Source organism: Simochromis diagramma, unplaced genomic scaffold, assembly GCF_900408965.1.
Source record: "Simochromis diagramma unplaced genomic scaffold, fSimDia1.1 OVJJ01000131.1, whole genome shotgun sequence".
Classification (NCBI taxonomy): Eukaryota; Metazoa; Chordata; class Actinopteri; order Cichliformes; family Cichlidae; genus Simochromis; species Simochromis diagramma.
Genome location: NW_024387200.1, coordinates 127,934 through 147,070, shown reverse-complemented (window position 1 = coordinate 147,070; position 19,137 = coordinate 127,934). Strand labels below are relative to the sequence as shown.

General features: G+C 41.8%; 1 protein-coding gene across 4 annotated transcripts in view; it reads left to right on the top strand.

The window, feature by feature from the left end:
* srrm3 (serine/arginine repetitive matrix 3) overlaps positions 1 to 19,137 on the top strand; it is a 161,068-nt gene that overhangs the window by 119,727 nt on the left and 22,204 nt on the right. For all 4 annotated transcript variants that reach the window (XM_040050247.1, XM_040050248.1, XM_040050249.1 and 1 more), the window contains 3 exons: positions 2,581 to 2,682; positions 3,131 to 3,211; positions 5,079 to 5,147. In XM_040050247.1, coding sequence (XP_039906181.1) covers positions 2,581 to 2,682; positions 3,131 to 3,211; positions 5,079 to 5,147 — 252 coding nt within the window. The remainder of the gene's footprint in view (positions 1 to 2,580; positions 2,683 to 3,130; positions 3,212 to 5,078; positions 5,148 to 19,137) is intronic.

Genomic DNA, 19,137 nt, shown 5'->3' with positions numbered 1-19,137 from the left:
TAATAAAAATATAGACTTTACAGAGATTTTAGTGAATCTAACCAAAAAATAATACTGCAGGGTATCGATGTGTTTCTGTGTACATGCGTGTCTTCTCAGCTCAGAGTTAAAATGTGAGTTATTTTTGCCTTTTTGCAGTGACAGTGTGAGTGCCATCAACATGCGGTGCTTACTTGAAATATCATCTATAGTCTATATTCCCTCACAAACTTTCAATTTCACTTTCTAATGCAAACATCTGAGTCGTCTGACACCCACGCTGCCTTATGTCTCTCCTCACTTAATTCTGCTGTTTGAGGCAGATATTTTTGTTGCGCGAGTTCCAATTAAGTTGATTTTTGTAACTCATGTTCATCACAGATGTAATTCTGCTGGTTCTTAGCATCCCTGCTGTGCCTAGTGGTGCTCAGCCAATTAAAGGCCAAAGTCTTCTCAACTAACCACCAGACCCCATTCCCTGTTCGTATTGGCTCCACTCTCTCCTTCCAGATACACAACTTATTTGTTTTTTTCTTCTACATCACTGTTCCGTTTTATCCAAATTTATATCACACCTTTGTCTGATTATACATTCCTTTTTTATCTCTTACCTATTAATAAAGGAGGCATGGTGTCGCGCTGAGAACCTATCTGTTGTCTTCGCTAAAGACAGTGCTCCCATGTGTTACATATGTGTGTAGGGGGCGAAAGTGTCATAACACCCAGAATATGACATGCTGAGTGTGTTATAATAGTTTGAGCTGATAAACTCTGGGAGTTGTGACAGCATGAGGGAAAAAAAAGAGTCAGTATGGTGTGTTTTTTTTTTTTTTTAACATCACACGTGGCAAGGTCACATTTGGCAGACCAGAAGAGGCACCTAAGAGGGAAGAGGGTAGTGAGGCCAAGAGGAAGAAAGGAGGCTCCAGCCATCTGTCAATACATACAATGCAATGTGTGATAAACAAGTCTGAAGATATGAATCCCACAAGCTGGTCTGTAAGAGATTGAGAGCTAATGATATTCTCATTGCTGCAGTGAGGGAAAATTGCAACTGTCGGTATAGAACTCAAGTTGTATTTGATTTTTATTTTTATTTTTTTGTCGTGTAATAGAGTCGTTTTATTTTTCTTGCTTTTGTTTTTGTTCCTTTAAAATTTAATGCTATTTACCATATGGGTAGGTGGAATGTTTCTAGCCTCACCAAAGGACGGCACCACTGATCTGTCATCTGGGTCATTTTTATAAATGCGCATTAGATTAGAATGACATTTTTTTACATCTGTTCATGGCTTCTAGAGGATGAACACCGTTGACTTCTCTCTAGTGGTAGCCTGACATTTATAGTTTTTTTGAGAGGGAATGCATTGGTATAAAACTTCCTATACAGTTGTTTTTTCATCAGGATTTATTAGGCTATAAATGCCCCCTGACTTTCTGTCTATCACTGTAAGGGCTTAAAATAAGGGCTTCCCTTAAGACTTTCTACTTGCAATAAGGCTATGTTAAAAATCAGTCGGGCCGTGCCTGTAAAGCTAATTTTCATTCATCTTGGTGTTACTTTGTGATCAGAGCATTTTACCAATTTGAGCTGAACCCATAAATCCAAGATATGATTAATACATTCAGAAAATTTAATAAATAATTTAGCATTTTCTTTCTGCTGCTACCTTATTTCCAACTGGGTTACCAGAGTGGAAGATTGACGTCTATGATTTGGTACAGATTTTACACCAGATGTCTTTCCATACACTTGTGTTGCATAATTTCTTAACACAGAGCCACTAAATACAGTAAATCATTTAGGAAAAGTGTCACATTTCACCAATTGTCCTCTAGAGGGCGCTGTTTTACCAGCATAATGTCCCTCTTACTGTGTTTGTTGGTCACAATTAAAGTTTCTCTTGGCTGTCCGTGTACATTGAAGCCTTCCTACTATTTGATAAATAAAATGTCTGCTATACTTCAGCATATTAATCGCCATTTTTATGTATAACAATGACAGTGTTTTTTTTCCCCCTTTGGCTCAGACTACAATCTTTAAAGGTAAAAAGAAAATCTCTTTGCAAGAAAATCCCTAAACAAATGTGATAATTGTATTAAAAATGTAAAGTTCTCTAATATTGACATCAGATTAGTATAGTATGGTAGTATGATAGTCTGCAGACTTGTTACTCCTCTTTCCTGAGGTTCTTTCAAACAGTGAGCAGCTGCCATCATCAACGTTCTCTCAGCTTCCTTCAACCCTGGCAGCCTGCACACCACATGCTGCTGCTATCCACTATCCACCTGGTATAAATCCATCACTTGGCTAAATTGATTAGGTCGTATGTTTAAAAAAATATTTATAGATATGACACAAGTCGGCTTTGTTTATTTTAATTGTTTAATGTCCCCACATGCTGAAAATGATGTTGCTCAGTTCTTCTTTTCATCCTTTTTCATGTGATTGCCATGGTCACACACACCCAGCTAAGATGGCAAATATAAAAAGTTAATTATGAAGAAGCCCCACACAGATGTTGCTGTTGTTTGTCTGCATGTTTTCACTGAAGACAATGAAGACACACTGTTCACCACAATCTCTTCATGTGTTTTCAGGGTCAACCACCTGCACTATCCCCCTGATGGGTATGAAGAGGACCCTGAAGTGATTGGCTATGAAGATGGAGATTATGGGCATGACTACCATGGTGACAACAGGTATGTTCAAGGATGTGTTAAATCAGCTGTCTGTCGTCCCTGTCACATGGCTTGTGGTTGTTTCCTCCAAATGTAAACACAAAAAAATCTTAAAATATCACCCACAGTGCGTGTGGTGTGAGGTAGGCAGCAATTATTATTTATATATGAAAACTGTTACATAGATGGTCATTTAGACTGTACTCTGTGTGTGTGCGTGTCGCTTCATAGACAAGATTAAGTGTCATTTCCTCAAAGTGATTTCCTGTTTGGATGGTAAGATGTATTGTATGGATATTGTGTTATGAATGAAATGAGAAAATGAGAAAATATACACTTATCATTCCTGTTATCGGCAAAGCATCGGCAAATAACTGTAATCAGAAATTGAAAACTGGAGATGATTATAATAGCAATCGCTTGTAAATGATTTATGCTCCCCCTAACTCTCTTGATGCGGCCAATTCAGGGTGAAGAGGAAATCAAGCAGCTCACATTCCCCTCGTCCAAAGAAAAGGAAGAAGAAGAAATCTGGCCGTCGAAGGAGTCGGTGAGTGGAATAGAATAGAATAGAATAGCCTTTATTGTCATTGTACAGAGTACAACGAAATTGGAGTGCCGCTCCCTTGGTGCAAGTTTCAATAATAAATATAAATGTAAAATATAAAAAGTACAAAAAAACCCCCAAAAAACCCCCAAAAAAAACAATCGTAAGTACTCAAACAATAGTATGTACAATATATACAGGATGGCAGCATTAATATAATGACAGTATGACTAGCAGCATAATATAATGACAGTAACGGTATGGAATAGGTTCAATTGTTTTTGTGCTTATTTACTACGGTGATAGCTCTGGGAAAGGAGCTATCCCTGAATCTGTTTGTCCTGGTTTTATGTGACCTGTATCGTCGGCCTGACGGTAATAGTTCAAACAGTTGATTGCTGGGGTGAGAGTAGTCCTTGATGATATTGCCAGCTCTGCTGAGGTACCGAGAGTTTGCAGTGACCTCCAGGCTGGGCAGAGAGCAGCCAGTGATCTTCTGGGCTGTGTTGATGATCCTCTGCAGTACTTTCCTGTCCGCAGCTGAGCACCCTGCATACCATGTTGTTATGCCGTACGTTAGGATGCTCTCTATGGTGGCTCTGTAAAATGTCACCAGCAGCCTCTCCTCCAGGTTGTTCCTCCTGAGCACTCTCAGAAAGCGGAGACCCTGCTGGGCCTTTTTAACCACCGCTGTGGTATTTGCAGTCCAGGAGAGGTCATCAGAGATGTGCACGCCCAGAAACCTCATGGAGTGTACCCTCTCCACACAGTTCCCGTGAATGTAAAGTGGTGCCGGGTCTGCTCTGCCCTTCCTGAAGTCCAAAATAAGTTCTTTAGTTTTCGTGGTGTTCAGTTGGAGGTTGTTAACTGAACACCACTCAGTCAGTCTGTTGACCTCATCTCTGTAGTCCGACTCATCCCCCCTTGAGATGAGTCCAACCACTGTGGTGTCATCCGCGAACTTTATGATGGTGTTTGAGAGATGGGTAGGGGAGCAGTCGGATGTGTAGAGCGTAAACAGGAGGGGACTCAAAACACATCCTTGTGGAGACCCGGTGCTGAGTGTGATGGTGCTGGACAGGTGGGGGCCGAGTCTGACAGACTGTGGTGTATTTGTCAGGAAGTCCTTGATCCAGAGGCAGATGGGGGTGGAGAGTCCCAGGTGAGACAGTTTCTGGACCAGGATCTCCGGGATGATATGATTGAATGCTGAGCTAAAGTCCAGGAAGAGCATTCTCACATAGCTTCATCAGTCCTAGATGTCGCCTGGTTATTGCTTCTGTAGTTGGTAATGTGATTGATCCCCTGCCACATTTTTCTGGGGTCGTTGTCAGCAAAGTGATCTTCAATCCTCCTCCTATAGGCAGCCTTAGCTTTCCTGATGGAAACAGCTTCCACTGATCGCTGATGAAGTGGTTCGATTTTGCTCTGTTTTCCTTTTTTTTTCCTTTCGCCAGCTCCGCTGACAGAATAATTACACTGGTGGTTTTGTAAAACGGAATTCCAATTATTTTGGTGTGAGTATCACAAATGAGCCATCATATACCGCGACTGTGCATGGGGGTGGGGAGCCATTAGCAAAGCATACCCTCATCTCCCATTTTCTTTTGACAAGGTCAGGAAAAGAGGGGGAGCAAGATTGAAAAGAAGAGACACAGAGGCATTAGAGAGCAGCCACAATAAAAGGAGAAAGGCAGAGGGATGAATAGAGCTGAGAGAGAAATCAGCTGAGCCACTATAAGATGATACCTTTGCGCATAATGACCCTGTCTGAGGGGTAATGTAATGCAGTTGAATGAAAAGCCACAGTTTAACATCTATCTGAGGTTCACTTAGCAGTCACGTCATGTATCCTTCTCTCTATCAACAGGTTTGGCAGCTTCTCACCCACTCACAGAGAGAAGAAGAAAAAGAGTGGGAAGAAACACAAGCGAGACCGGTGAGTGTGCACATGCACGCGCACGTGTGTGTGTGTTTGCGTGTGTGTGCAAAGGTAAAGAATCTGGATTTTGAAGGCTTTGATCAACAGTTCGCCTTGTGATGAAGCATTTTCAGCACTGTAGTTCATTTATCTGAAATATTAAAGGAAAAGGGAAAGGTGAAAATGAGGCTTGGAAGAGACCTCAAAAGCAAGCGCTCATCAACAAAAACTCTAGGTGCCTTGGGATATCATAACAGCAATAAGCAGTGGTAGAGTGGCCTCTTCCTCCTCTGGTTTCCCTCATTCTCTGCCTGACTCAAGGGGAAATGGGCTAAATGTGTTGCTCTAATAACCCAGTCTGTATGACGGGGCGCACAACTCAAGAAAAATGAGCCTCTTACTAAATTGCTGAGCATCACTGCGCTGCCCTGCTCTGCTTTCCCTCCTCCATCCATCCACTCTCATCCCATTTCCCCCATGTCCTCTCTACTCATTGCCGTGCCTCCGTTTCAGCCTCACAGCAAGGATGTTCTGCATTGCAGGTGCTGCTGATATCAGAATGCCTAGAACAAGGAAGCAGGAGGGCGACATACAACGTTCCTCCAAAGAGACATCCTCCTCTGATGCTCTTCTTTAAGATGCAGATTAGGAAGGGGAGGGGGGAGATTATACGCAGTCCTGTCCTGCTAACATTTCGCTGGTCTTTGTTTCTTTAAAATAGCAGCGGGTTGATCTCAGGCCATTTGGGTGCATATTTGTCTCATAGCTATACTGTTTATGCCCTTGTGATAAACGTTGTGCCGTGGCGAGGGATTCAGCTGTCACCAGAGCTTGTGACAGAGGAGGAGAAGAATGTCCTCTCCAGAATAACACCTCATACACAACAGTCCCTACCTGAGGCCCTTCGGTGGGGAAGCATGGGCTGTCACGAGGGCCACAGCTCTCAGTCACATACCAGCCACATTTATTACTGTGACAGCTTTATTACTCCTCCTTTTTCAGAGCATCAACAAAGTGCTCCCTCCCACTCAGTGCTGCATGCTGTAGGTGTGTAAAACAGCATGGGAGATGAAGGGCTCTTCAGGAAAATAACTTGCACAGGCCGGCCTGAGTAATCACCATGGAAACTGCAATGAGGGTGAAAAGTGATAGGAAGGTGATGTGTCAGTCCTGTGCTGAAGACTGAGGAATAGCCCATATCCTGCTTATTATGTTAAAGGGGTTTGGCCAATAAGTGTGGCTTTATTGTAGGGAGCAGCATGTTCTACTAAGTGTGATGACCAACACATGTAAAGTACAGAACTGCTGTTAGAGCTCCCTGCAGATGTTGCTGCACATATAGATGCATGTGATTCAGAGTGCACTGTTTGCTGAAATATCCCACCCCTTACCTTCCAGGAACATTTCTTACAGTCTTTTGTTGGTAAAGTTGATAAGACCAGGCCTGACATCACTCCCCCTGCCTTTGCAGGGCTCTAGACTATGCCTAACTTTTTAAAGTTAGGCGTACTGGCACAAAAGTTAGGTGCACACAAATTTTATAATAATTTATATAATATGTGTTTTTCTGGATACACTGTGCTTTTACAGCATTCAAAGATTGATGACACCGTGTCAGAGCACTGGCTATGAATTTCAGAAGGATCAGGCCTTAACTTAACAGAAAAGTTAGCAATAGTTCTTTTCCTATTACAGCTACATCCACTTCTGTCGTGCCTAGGCTGCTCACTAGGGCTGGGTATCATCACTGATTTCTATAATCCATTCGATTCCGGTTTTCAAAGTCCCGATTCGATTCAACTTAGCCTCAGACAGTCAGAAATATTATAATTCTGATCATTTATCAGTACTGACTTCATCAGAATTGTGAACATCACAGCAGATGCCTTTGTGTGAAAGTAACTGAGAATAAAACACAGAAAAACATGAAGGAGATTTTCCTGGTCTGGCTTTTCATAGCAGATAACCTTAAAAATATTCTACAATGTTCTGCATATAAAGTTTAAATTTCTTCAGTATTGAACAACAGAAAAAATAGGCTTTCTTGTCCGAGGTCATTTAAGTGAAAAAAAGAAAAGAAAAAGACAGCAGCCACAGCGCTGTAAACAACGGTAGACTGGTGGGTAATAAGCAAATGAATAATACAGAAAACAGAGATTGGAGACGGGAAACTGTTCTTGAAGTACAGAGAGAGATAGAGAGAGAGAGCTAGCTGTGCATGAAGTGTGATTTTAATAGTCGTGGAAGCAAAACAGCAAAATTCATGACGACATTGATCAAATGTGAAGCGCAGTTTGCTGCTTCTTTTGCTGCTGGCTCGGTGAATTTTGGTTGGAGAGAGACATAACCTGCAGCTCAGAATCGGCGCAAAAAGACGTAATCACAGCGCGGACCGGACGCATCAGGATCGCTAAGCTCCGACAGCGTGTCCGTCTGCGGGCCGTCGGGTGAGAAAGCCGAGAAAGACAAAGTTGATTCTGATGCGCCGGTCCGTTCTGTGTTTACGTCTTTGTGTGGAGTCCGTGTACCTGCTCTCATTTGGTGTTTGGTTGTTGTTGAAATGGTTTTGTGAGCTTTAATCTGAGAATCTGGCGTTTCTGGCAAAACACAGTTATATTTAAAAGTCGATTCAGGATTTAATGAATTGATATCGCTTTATTCAAGCTACTCACCTCCCACTTCCACCTGCACTTTCAACTGGACCACGGCCAATCAGAGAGGTCCCGCCCCTTACTATCTCTGATTGGTTTAGTCCACGATAGGGGCAAAATGTGTGTCTGTTGTTGACCACAGGGAAGGTTGCAGATTTTTTTTTTTTTTTTTTTTTTTGCTACCCGAACAGTTGGTCGCACAGGTGCAACCAAATATTTTTTTTTTAGTCGCACCACTGAAAAATTTGGTCGCATTTGCGACCAAATTGGTCGCACTCTAGAGCCCTGCTTTGATCCCTCTGTCCTGCATTTTCTGCTGTTTTTGACCATTTCTTTCTTTCTCTGCTTTGGCTGAAGTGAAGCCCAGTCTGTGGTCCTGAAACAACCATTCAAAGAGGTCTTTGACACTTGGGCCTAGTGTGCTATTCATAATTAACAGCTGTCTACTGGCAGCCAGTTTTATTTTATTTATTTATTTTTTGATAACTTTATTTATGATTTTCCAATGTGACAAAAATACAGAAAAATATAACTGGAATTGCGATTACAAACATTGCCATTGTGAAACTGGTTGTGCCACGCAGGAAAATGTATAATCTATGGACACAAACAAGAACTACTACCATGTGAACAAGGCAGAAAACACCAAAAAGCAAACAAACAAACAAAAATAAAATAAATAAGGGGGGGGGGGCTGCATTGTGTGCAGTTCTTGTTGGCTTGCTACAGATAGTAGGTGGCTTTAAAGAAAAAAAACCCACAGATAAAGGCAGTAATACTTCAGTAAATGACAACTTCTCCACATATTCAATAAAGGATGACCAGGTTTGTAGTATTTACTTTGAGACCCTCTCAAACTGTATCTCAAATGCTCTATCTACCTCTCTACCCACTGAACAAACACTGGTAGATCGGAATCCTTCCACTTAAGAAGAATTAGCCTGCGTGCCAGGAGAGATGAGAAAGCCACTCCATACATTTGATAAGAAGCTATACCGTGTTGGTTTAGGAGGACACCAAATATGTGCTTCATATGTGTTTTCCCACACACATATGAAAAAGCTTTAAAAACTAATTCCCAGAACCGGTTCAAATCAGAGCAGGTCCAGAACATATGGCTCATAGTAGCGGGTGATTGCTTGCACCTCGGGCATCCATTATCAGAGGTATTGTATATTTTGGCTAGTTTAGCTTTGGTTAGGTACGCCCGGTGAAGGATTTTAAACTGTATTATACAATGCCGTATACAGATTGAGGATTCATGGATCCTGCTAAAACTAAGGTCCCATAGGTCGTCTGAGATCTGGAGGTTTAAGTCCAGTTCCCATGCGTTTCTGGCTTTGGACACAGAGTCTGCCTTTGTATGCTGCCATGTGCTATATATTTGAGAGATATGGCCTCTAGCAATACAGGGAGTGCAGAATTATTAGGCAAGTTGTATTTTTGAGGAATAATGTTATTATTGAACAACAACCATGTTCTCAATGAACCCAAAAAACTCATTAATATCAAAGCTGAATGTTTTTGGAAGTAGTTTTTAGTTTGTTTTTAGTTTTAGCTATTTTAGGGGGATATCTGTGTGTGCAGGTGACTATTACTGTGCATAATTATTAGGCAACTTAACAAAAAACAAATATATACCCATTTCAATTATTTACTTTTACCAGTGAAACCAATATAACATCTCCACATTCACAAATATACATTTCTGACATTCAAAAACAAAACAAAAACAAATCAGCGACCAATATAGCCACCTTTCTTTGCAAGGACACTCAAAAGCCTGCCATCCATGGATTCTGTCAGTGTTTTGATCTGTTCACCATCAACATTGCGTGCAGCAGCAACCACAGCCTCCCAGACACTGTTCAGAGAGGTGTGCTGTTTTCCCTCCTTGTAAATCTCACATTTGATGATGGACCACAGGTTCTCAATGGGGTTCAGATCAGGTGAACAAGGTGGCCATGTCATTAGTTCTTCTTCTTTTATACCCTTTCTTGCCAGCCACGCTGTGGAGTATTTGGACGCGTGTGATGGAGCATTGTCCTGCATGAAAATCATGTTTTTCTTGAAGGATGCAGACTTCTTCCTGTACCACTGCTTGAAGAAGATGTCTTCCAGAAACTGGCAGTAGGACTGGGAGTTGAGCTTGACTCCATCCTCAACCCGAAAAGGCCCCACAAGCTCATCTTTGATGATACCAGCCCAAACCAGTACTCCACCTCCACCTTGCTGGCGTCTGAGTCGGACTGGAGCTCTCTGCCCATTACCAATCCAGCCACGGGCCCATCCATCTGGCCCATCAAGACTCACTCTCATTTCATCAGTCCATAAAACCTTAGAAAAATCAGTCTTGAGATATTTCTTGGCCCAGTCTTGACGTTTCAGCTTGTGTGTCTTGTTCAGTGGTGGTCGTCTTTCAGCCTTTCTTACCTTGGCCATGTCTCTGAGTATTGCACACCTTGTGCTTTTGGGCACTCCAGTGATGTTGCAGCTCTGAAATATGGCCAAACTGGTGGCAAGTGGCATCTTGGCAGCTGCACGCTTGACTTTTCTCAGTTCATGGGCAGTTATTTTGCGCCTTGGTTTTTCCACATGCTTCTTGCGACCCTGTTGACTATTTTGAATGAAACGCTTGATTGTTCGATGATCATGCTTCAGAAGCTTTGCAATTTTGAGACTGCTGCATCCCTCTGCAAGATATCTCACTATTTTTGACTTTTCTGAGCCCGTCAAGTCCTTCTTTTCACCCATTTTGCCAAAGGAAAGAACGTTGCCTAATAATTATGCACACCTGATAGAGGGTATTGATGTCATTAGACCACACCCCTTCTCATTACAGAGATGCACATCACCTAATATGCTTAATTGGTAGTAGGCTTTCGAGCCTATACAGCTTGGAGTAAGACAACATGCATGAAGAGGATGATGTGGACAAAATACTCATTTGCCTAATAATTCTGCACTCCCTGTAGGTCGAAATTGCAGACAGTCCTCAAAGTGGACAGTCAGTAGGTAGACTTGGATAAGAAGTGAAGTGTTTAACTACAAAGCTACAGGCGTGTAAGTATCTAAAGAAGTGAGTCTATGGGATTCCAAAATCTTTAGATAATGTTTCAAAGGATTAAAAATTACCCTTTAACAAACAGATCCAAGAAACAGATAATTCCCCTGCCGCACCAAACCTTGAACCCTGCATCGCTGAGGTCTGGTTAAAAAAAAAAAAAAAGGTGATTTGACGCAATAGGGGAACAGACAAGCGACTGCCTCAGCCCGAAATGTCATCGACACTGAAACGAAACATTAAGAGAGTTCTTAACCACAGGTTTTTAAAATTAATAATGTGACTGATTGGTAGACTTAAACACATTATTGTAACAGGGGATAAATGTTGGTCCAATAATCACACAACTGACATAGTAACTCCAACTTTAATGGTTGTCTTCTTTCGTACAACCACAGAAAAAACTGACCCACTCCAAACTAGTGTTTAAAAAAAACCACTTTTTTTTTGTGTTATTTTTTATTTTTAGTCATTAGTCCTTTCAGTTTTTCAGTTGCCATTCCCCTTCTCTCAGGGCTCTTAGCAGTCCAAATGCTGATGTTTCCATTTTTGTCAGGCAGTTAGCAAGCTGCTCTTTGGTAGATGTCCATATGATGTGCTGAATAGTCCCTGTGTGCATAAGTTCTTTGATGCTACTGATGTCGAGCCGAAGCCTCTTCTCAGTTACAGATTTTGTGGACTTGACAGCATCAAGGAGGGAATGGTTGTCTGTTACACAGACGATTGGCAAGATGTTGTGTGTACCATCACCAGTGGTGAGCTCAGAATAGAGTGCAGCCAGAAAAACAGTACTGTCGATCCCATCTGCAAGGGCCAAAGTCTCTCCTGTTAGTGTACTCCGTACCACCCTCCTGATCCGTTTCGACTGCCAACATATGGGCGAAAACTTTCCACCTTCTCCCATCAACATGATAAAGTGTCCACCTTGTGTGCCTCAGTCTGAGAGGTTTCCCATCGAGGAATCACTAAACACCACTAATTTGAGGGATTTGCTTTCACCCAAGAACTGAAACCTCAGCGTAACCTCCTCTGATTTAAGTTTTCTGATCAGTTTGTTTGTTTGTGCATGTCGGGTCTGCTCTGTCTTGCTACCCACAATGTCTGTCCAATCTTGGATTTTTATCTCTGTATCTGTTAAAGGAGCCTCCCGCTGTGGTGCCCTGGTGGGATCAATAGGAATAGGCTGTAGGTTTTTTATGTACGCATCTTGTTGTAGTTGTATTTCATTCTGAAGAAAGTGAACCTCCATCCCGATGTAGTTGAAGCTGTTATGTTCTTCTCGTCCAACTTGAAAAGCAGCTTTCAGTTTGGGGATGACTACTGTGGAGAACATGTCTGAACCACCCCACATAAAGTCATCTACATGACATGCAAGTACCCCTGTCACCTTACAGAGATCATCTAGCCAGTAGAAGACGGCTGGATCAACTTTTGACACTGTGGCCCCCAGCTTCTGCATGGTTTCTTTCACCTTGTTGTACCAGAATAATGAAGCATCTGCCAGGCCATAAACACATTTATTCAACTTCCATATAGTTCCTTTGCTCTGAGCTTCTTCAGGTGGTCGGATGTACACGTCTCGGGTTAAATCTTTACCTTGCAGAAAATCTGCTTTAATGTCCATAGAGTTCAGTTTCCATTGATTTTGACATATGACTGCTATGACCATCCTCAGGGACTCGGAGGAACATGTTGATGAGTCTTTGGAAAGTTCTTGAGTGTTTCTTCAAAGCCTCTTGCAACCAGTCTACCTTTGGGAACAATGCCCCCTGGTGTTTGCTTGAGTGTGCACACCCACCTTGTTGATATACATTTCTGACCTTTATCTTTCTCCACTTCAAACACATTGTTTCTTTTCCAGTTGTCAAGTTCAGTTTGTTTGGCTTGTGAGAAGATGTCTTCCTTCACCACTAATATTTCATATCTGGTTTTGTCTGTGCATGACTTGGCCTCTTCAGACCGTGTCACTTGAAGGTTGTTTACTTGCTCCACATTAATGGAACCCATGAATCCAGCAATTTCCTCGTTGTACCACTTTCTGTTTTTCCCAGTGGCTTTTCCTGCTCGAGTGATTATTTTTCCAGCACATGTTTGACCTGTTTCTTTGTCTGTGTATTTAATTATTTGTCCAACTTTAAGTTTTGATCTTTCTATATCTGTGGTTGAGTGAGACAGTGTGAGATCTCTTTCTCCAGGTCACATTGGATCATAGGACTTGCTGTTTTCTGCAGTACCGAGCGGTTCATTTTCTGCACTGCTAAGTGGTTCACTGTTTGTTGGTGCCATCTCCCCATTTTCGTTTTCAAAATCGTGTTCCTAACCAAGTACTGCTGCTGGGGTCTTTAAAAGATTTTCATCTGTTTTAATCGGATTTCCCTCTTCGGTTTCTTCCATGTTCACTTGTGGTTCATCCACTTTTCTGAGCCTAGACTGGTGTACTCTGACATAAGTTCCTCCATGCCTGACAAATATTACTACACGATCTTGGCCAATGACCACACCTGGACCTTTTCCACTCATGACAGTCTGTCCTTTTATAATAGACTTTGTCCCCCATTTCATATTTGTCATCAATGGATCGCAGCTGTTTGCGAATGGCTCTTCGTATCCTCTCAGAGCATTCAGCCACTGTAAAAGCTCGTCTCATGGCATGTAACGTTGCAGTGTGCTGGGCAATCCATGTACTCACTTCAGTTTCCAAAACTGGGGGTCTGTCAGTAAGGACTGAAGGCAGATTTGAATTTTGTCCAAAGACAAGTTGGTAGGGACTGTAGCCATGTACATTGTGCATACAGTTCTTTGCCATCAAAGCAGAGTCCAGAGCAGTTTTCCAGTCACACTCATTGTCTCTCTTTACCTTCAGTAACATTTCAGTAAGGATTTGATTGTGCCTTTCAAGCAAGCCATTTCTCCACGAACTGTACCCTGCAGTGGTTTTAACCTCAATGTTAAATTTCTCCACCATGTCTCTTATTTCTTCATTATTAAATTCACCACCATTGTCACTGAATAGTCTGCGCAGTGGACCGTGAATGCTTATCCAGCAGTGGATAAAGTGCTTCACTATCTCCCTGGGTCTTTTTTGTGGTGATGATACTTCCTGCACTGAATCTTGTGAAATGGTCAATGGCATGTAGATACCACAGTCCTGGCTCAAGCTCATGCAGGTTCACTGCAACAGTTTCATTGTATGTTGAAGCCATGGGTAAACCCACTGCAGGCTTATGTTTTGGTTTACTGTATCGGATGCATGTTTCACAGTTTTTTGTAATATTCTTCAGGATTGTAATGCTTTCATCATCACTATTGCCTGAGCAAGACAGGAGTTTTTGCAGTCTGTCAACTGATGCATGTCCAAATTGTTTGTGTAGTTTAAGAAGGACTGTCTTTTTCTCCTTTGCTGTCATGTTTTCTGTCACAATGAGAATTTCATCTTCATCACTAGGTGTCTCACTTTTCTCTAGCTGGCTTTTATTAAGGTTGCTCTCATTTCTCAAGTTTACACAATAGTGTCCAGAAGATGTCAGTTCAAGTTTTACAGGTTGATCAAACATTGTTGCTTTGTCTTGAGCAATGTCCAAGACTGCACTTGCTCTCTTTAATGAAGTCTTGCTTAAAAGCATCGGTGTATCTGCTGGAACAACTTGTTTCTATCTTGCATCTAGTTTGTCCTGTTTTTGCTGGAATTGTTACTTTCCTTGTGGATTGAACAATTTTTCCATCACCAAAGCAGAACGGTCTTGTGCTCTTTTCATCTTTTATTTTTTGCAACTCTTTCTGAGGTAACTCGCTTACATAATCTGTGAGCCATTTTTCTCCACACAGTTCTTGTACAAGCAGTGTCAATTACGGCAGACCCTAAAGCTTCCATCATGAAGATTTGAGTATCAGAGGGTGATTCGTTTGAAAACAGAGCAATATTACATTCTTCAACATCACTCTTTGAGGCCACAGCTTTTGCTAACTTCTCGTGTTCTGTTTTGTTAGGGCAGTCTTTTACCCAGTGATAAGTGCTTTGGCATACTGCACATCTTGTTCTCCTCCCATATTTTTCAAGTGGATTAGTCCCTGCAGCTATTCTTTGGGGTTGCTCTGAGTTTGAACTACGTTCACACTTGCCTGTGCACTTTGTGAAGTAAGCGGAGTCGCCCTCTTGTGGCGAAGAGACGTTATCACCGAAAATCCTTTTCAAGGCTGATTTCATGTTATCAAACGAAATGGTGGAACAAGCGGTAAGTGCTAGCTGTTTTTCTTTAGTATTTAGCCCCACGGTGTCTAGCAGCTTAAATGCTAACACTGCATCTGGTAATTCCATTTTGAACTTATGTATCTTGTTGTACCGTCGTTCAAACGCGATAATGTAATCCACCATCGACATGTCACTTGGTCTGTTGATCCGATCAAATTCCGTGTAAACTTCATACTGTCGATCTCTTTCTTCTTTTAAAAACACAGAGTCCAGTTTGGTAAGAAGAACATCCATCCCCGTATCGGTGTTGAGGTCATGGGCTGCGATTTCCAGCGCACTTTCCCTCGCTCTTCCCAATAGCGACAAAGTAATCGCTAGAGCCTGCTTTTTTTTTTTGTCCACGTCTTGTTTGTTTGTTTGTTAATTTTTCCAACTTTCATACGATGTCTTCTCATCGAACGTTGGTGGCACTTTGTAATTCCCAGCAGCAGCCATCATCTGCTATCAATGTTAATCCAATAATCACACAACTGTCATAGTAACTCCAGCTTTAATGGTCGCCTTCTTTCGTACAACCACAGAAAAAACGGACCCTCCAAACTTCTACTCCCCCTTTCCCGCCTGTGCATAGCCATGCCAACCCCCCACTGGACACTTGCGCAGTAGGACACATACATCTTAACAATATAGTGAGATTGCCATCTAGCTCCATAGTGGACCAAAGTGGCCCTCTGCCTTCCTAAATGCCCGCATCCAGGTGGATAATTTCACGATATTGGCAGCCCAATAATAATACATAAAGTTTGGTAGGGCCAGGCCTTCTTCCGACTTAGAACACTGTAACAGGGATTTACAGATTCTTGGAACTTTTTTGTCCCAAATAAAAAATGATATGAGTCCATCTAACTGGGTGAAAAAGGTTTTAGGAAGCTGTGTTTTTTTTATTCTCCTCAATGGCAGGTGCAGGCCTCTTAAGCCTGCCATTCAGAAATATGCACACATGTTCAAGAGATACATGAATTGAGGCAAGACTACCATTTTAATTGTGTTGACCCCCCCAGCAAGAGAGATGGGTAATACTGACTAAGTGTTAGTGATCTGAATACCCAGATAGGTGAATGGGGAGTGTTCCAGTCTAAACTGCAAGGCTGAGTAGTCAGCCTCCTTTGCCAGACTGTTAATAGTGCTTTTAGCCAGGTTCAATCTGTAACCAGACAGGCGGCCAAAGGATCCAATGAGGTCCAGAGCTGAAGGAATTGATGCCTCCGGATCTGTAATATACAGAAGGAGATCATCTGCATACAAAGAGCACTTATGAATAGTGTTTCCCCTAGGAGGGGGCTTAAGGGGCATCCCTGGCGGCTACCTCTATGTAAGGGAAAAGTATTCCTAAATAGTGTTATTGGTGCGGATTGAAGACAGGGGCACTGAGTACAAAGTCCTGATCCATGAAATAAAATTAGAACCAAAGCCAATATTTTCAAAACAGAGAGCAGATATTGCCAATCCACACAGTCAAAAGCCTTCTCGGCATCTAGTGAGGCTATTATCTCAGGGTGATCAATGGTCACAATGTAGGATATTTAACAGACGTCTGATATTGAAATGTGACTGGCGGTTCACTATAAAGCCCGTTTGGTCATCATGTATAATAGAAGGTGCTACCTTCTCAATACGAAGTGCAAGAACCTTTGTTAGGATCTTATAATCCACATTCAATAGACTAATGGGGCGATAGGATCTACATTTTTGAGGATCCTTGTCTTTTTTGAGTATTACAGAGATTGTGGCTTGGGACAGAGTTTGTGGCAACGTGCTTGTTGCCTGAATTTCTGAAAAAAACCTCAGACAGTAAAGAGACTAACTTGCCGGCAAAGTGTTTATAGAAATCACATGAGAAGCCATCTGGGCCAGGTGCCTTGCCATTTTACAAAGAATTAACTGCCTGCAATATTTCCGCAGAGGTAATATCTATGTTTCCCAAGAGGGAGTCCAAGTCTGCCTCTGAATAATCAGTGGGGGAAGTATAGAGATCCTGATAAAATAGCTTGAAAGCAGCATTAATACAGGATTTTAAACTGTATTAAACAATGCCATATACAGATTGAGGATTTATGGATCCTGCTAACACTAAGGTCCCATAGGTCATCTGAGATCTGGGGGTTTAAGTCCATTTCCCATGCTTTTCTGGCTTTGGACACAGAGTCTGCCTTTGTATGCTGCAATGTGCTATATATTTGAGAGATATGGCCTCTAGCAATAGGTCGAAATTGCAGACAGTCCTCAAAGTGGACAGTCAATAGGTAGACTTGGATAAGAAGTGAAGTCTTTCCAGTAGCTCACGTTGGTCTCGTGGGAGTATCTATGTTCCCCAAGAAGGAGTCAGCCTCTGAATTATCAGTGCGGGAAGTATAGAGATCCTGATAAAATAGCTTAATTCTGTCAGGGTGTGTTACCACCTGACCGGAGTATAACTGTATGTCAGGTATAGATTGGGCTGTGGCGGATTGACAAAGCTGATGTGAAAGATATCTACCTGCTTTTTCACCATGCTCGTATATATGATATCTTGATCTAAGAAAGAGCTTCTAAGTTTCTTTAATTGAGAGGGTGTCAAATTCAGACTGCAGCAGTACCTTCTGCTTATATAAATCAGCGGTTGGACAGGTAACATATTGTGTGTCAATGTTTGCTATGAGCTCTGTCAGTTCTCGAAGCTGTTCGTTTCGCTTTTTATTCTTATAAGACGCAAAATAAATAATTTGGCCCCGCAGATATGCCTTTAGCGACTCCCAAATTATAGATTTTGAAACATCTGGAGTGTTATTCGTTTCTAGAAAAACTCAATGTGGTACTCAATGAACTTGCAAAACTCCTCGTCTGACATTAATGCTAAGTCAAATTTCCAGAAACGCTGCCTTGTGCACACATTTGAAAATGAGATATCAACCTGTACTGTGCATGATGTGAAATTACAATTGCATGTTATTTACACATGGTGATCCTTGGGATAAGGAAATTATCCAAAAGAAAATAATCAATCCTCGATTACAAATGATGCACAGGGGAGAAGAAGAATAGTATTTTGCTAAGGGCTCAGTGATACGCAGTGGATCTGAAATACCATAGTTTTGAAGAAATGTATTCAGAACGGACACTGATCTGGAGGTCCGAGTAGACTGATGTGGCTTAGAAACTGTCAAGGTTGGGATTGAATACCAGATTCAAATCCCCACCCATAATCAGGTGATGCGTATTTAAATCTGGCAGCAGGCCAATCAGTCTTAATAAAAATTGTGGATTGTCCCAAGTTGGTGCATAAGTATTCACCAAAATAACTGGAGTGTTGTGGAGCCTGCCAGTAACTATCAGAAAGCGACCATTTGAAGTGATGAAAGGAAAATGTTTTCTAACAAAAATGGCAACCCACCGCGATTTAGAGTTAAATGCAGAGTGGTAGACCTGGGAGACCCAACTTTGTGTCAACCTATTGCTTTGCGTGAAGCGCAGATGTGTCTCCTGTAGAAAGACAATGTCTGGTTTGAAAGTCGACAGATGAGTGAATATCCTTTTACGCTTTTTAAAATTATTCAGACCTTCCACATTCCATGTTATAAATCAGAATCAGGTGTAGTTGCAGTTGTAGTTTGGTTATATAGCCATATTCATACTTTCAAGACAGTCATGACAAGCAAGCCGAATAATAATTTGGAGTAAGTATACGCACATAACTGCAGCCAACAAGAAAAAGTAAAAACCCAGAGTAACTATACAGGGAGTGCAGAATTATTAGGCAAATGAGTATTTTGTCCACATCATCCTCTTCATGCATGTTGTCTTACTCCAAGCTGTATAGGCTCGAAAGCCTACTACCAATTAAGCATATTAGGTGATGTGCATCTCTGTAATGAGAAGGGGTGTGGTCTAATGACATCAACACCCTCTATCAGGTGTGCATAATTATTAGGCAACGTTCTTTCCTTTGGCAAAATGGGTGAAAAGAAGGACTTGACAGGCTCAGAAAAGTCAAAAATAGTGAGATATCTTGCAGAGGGATGCAGCAGTCTCAAAATTGCAAAGCTTCTGAAGCTTGATCATCGAACA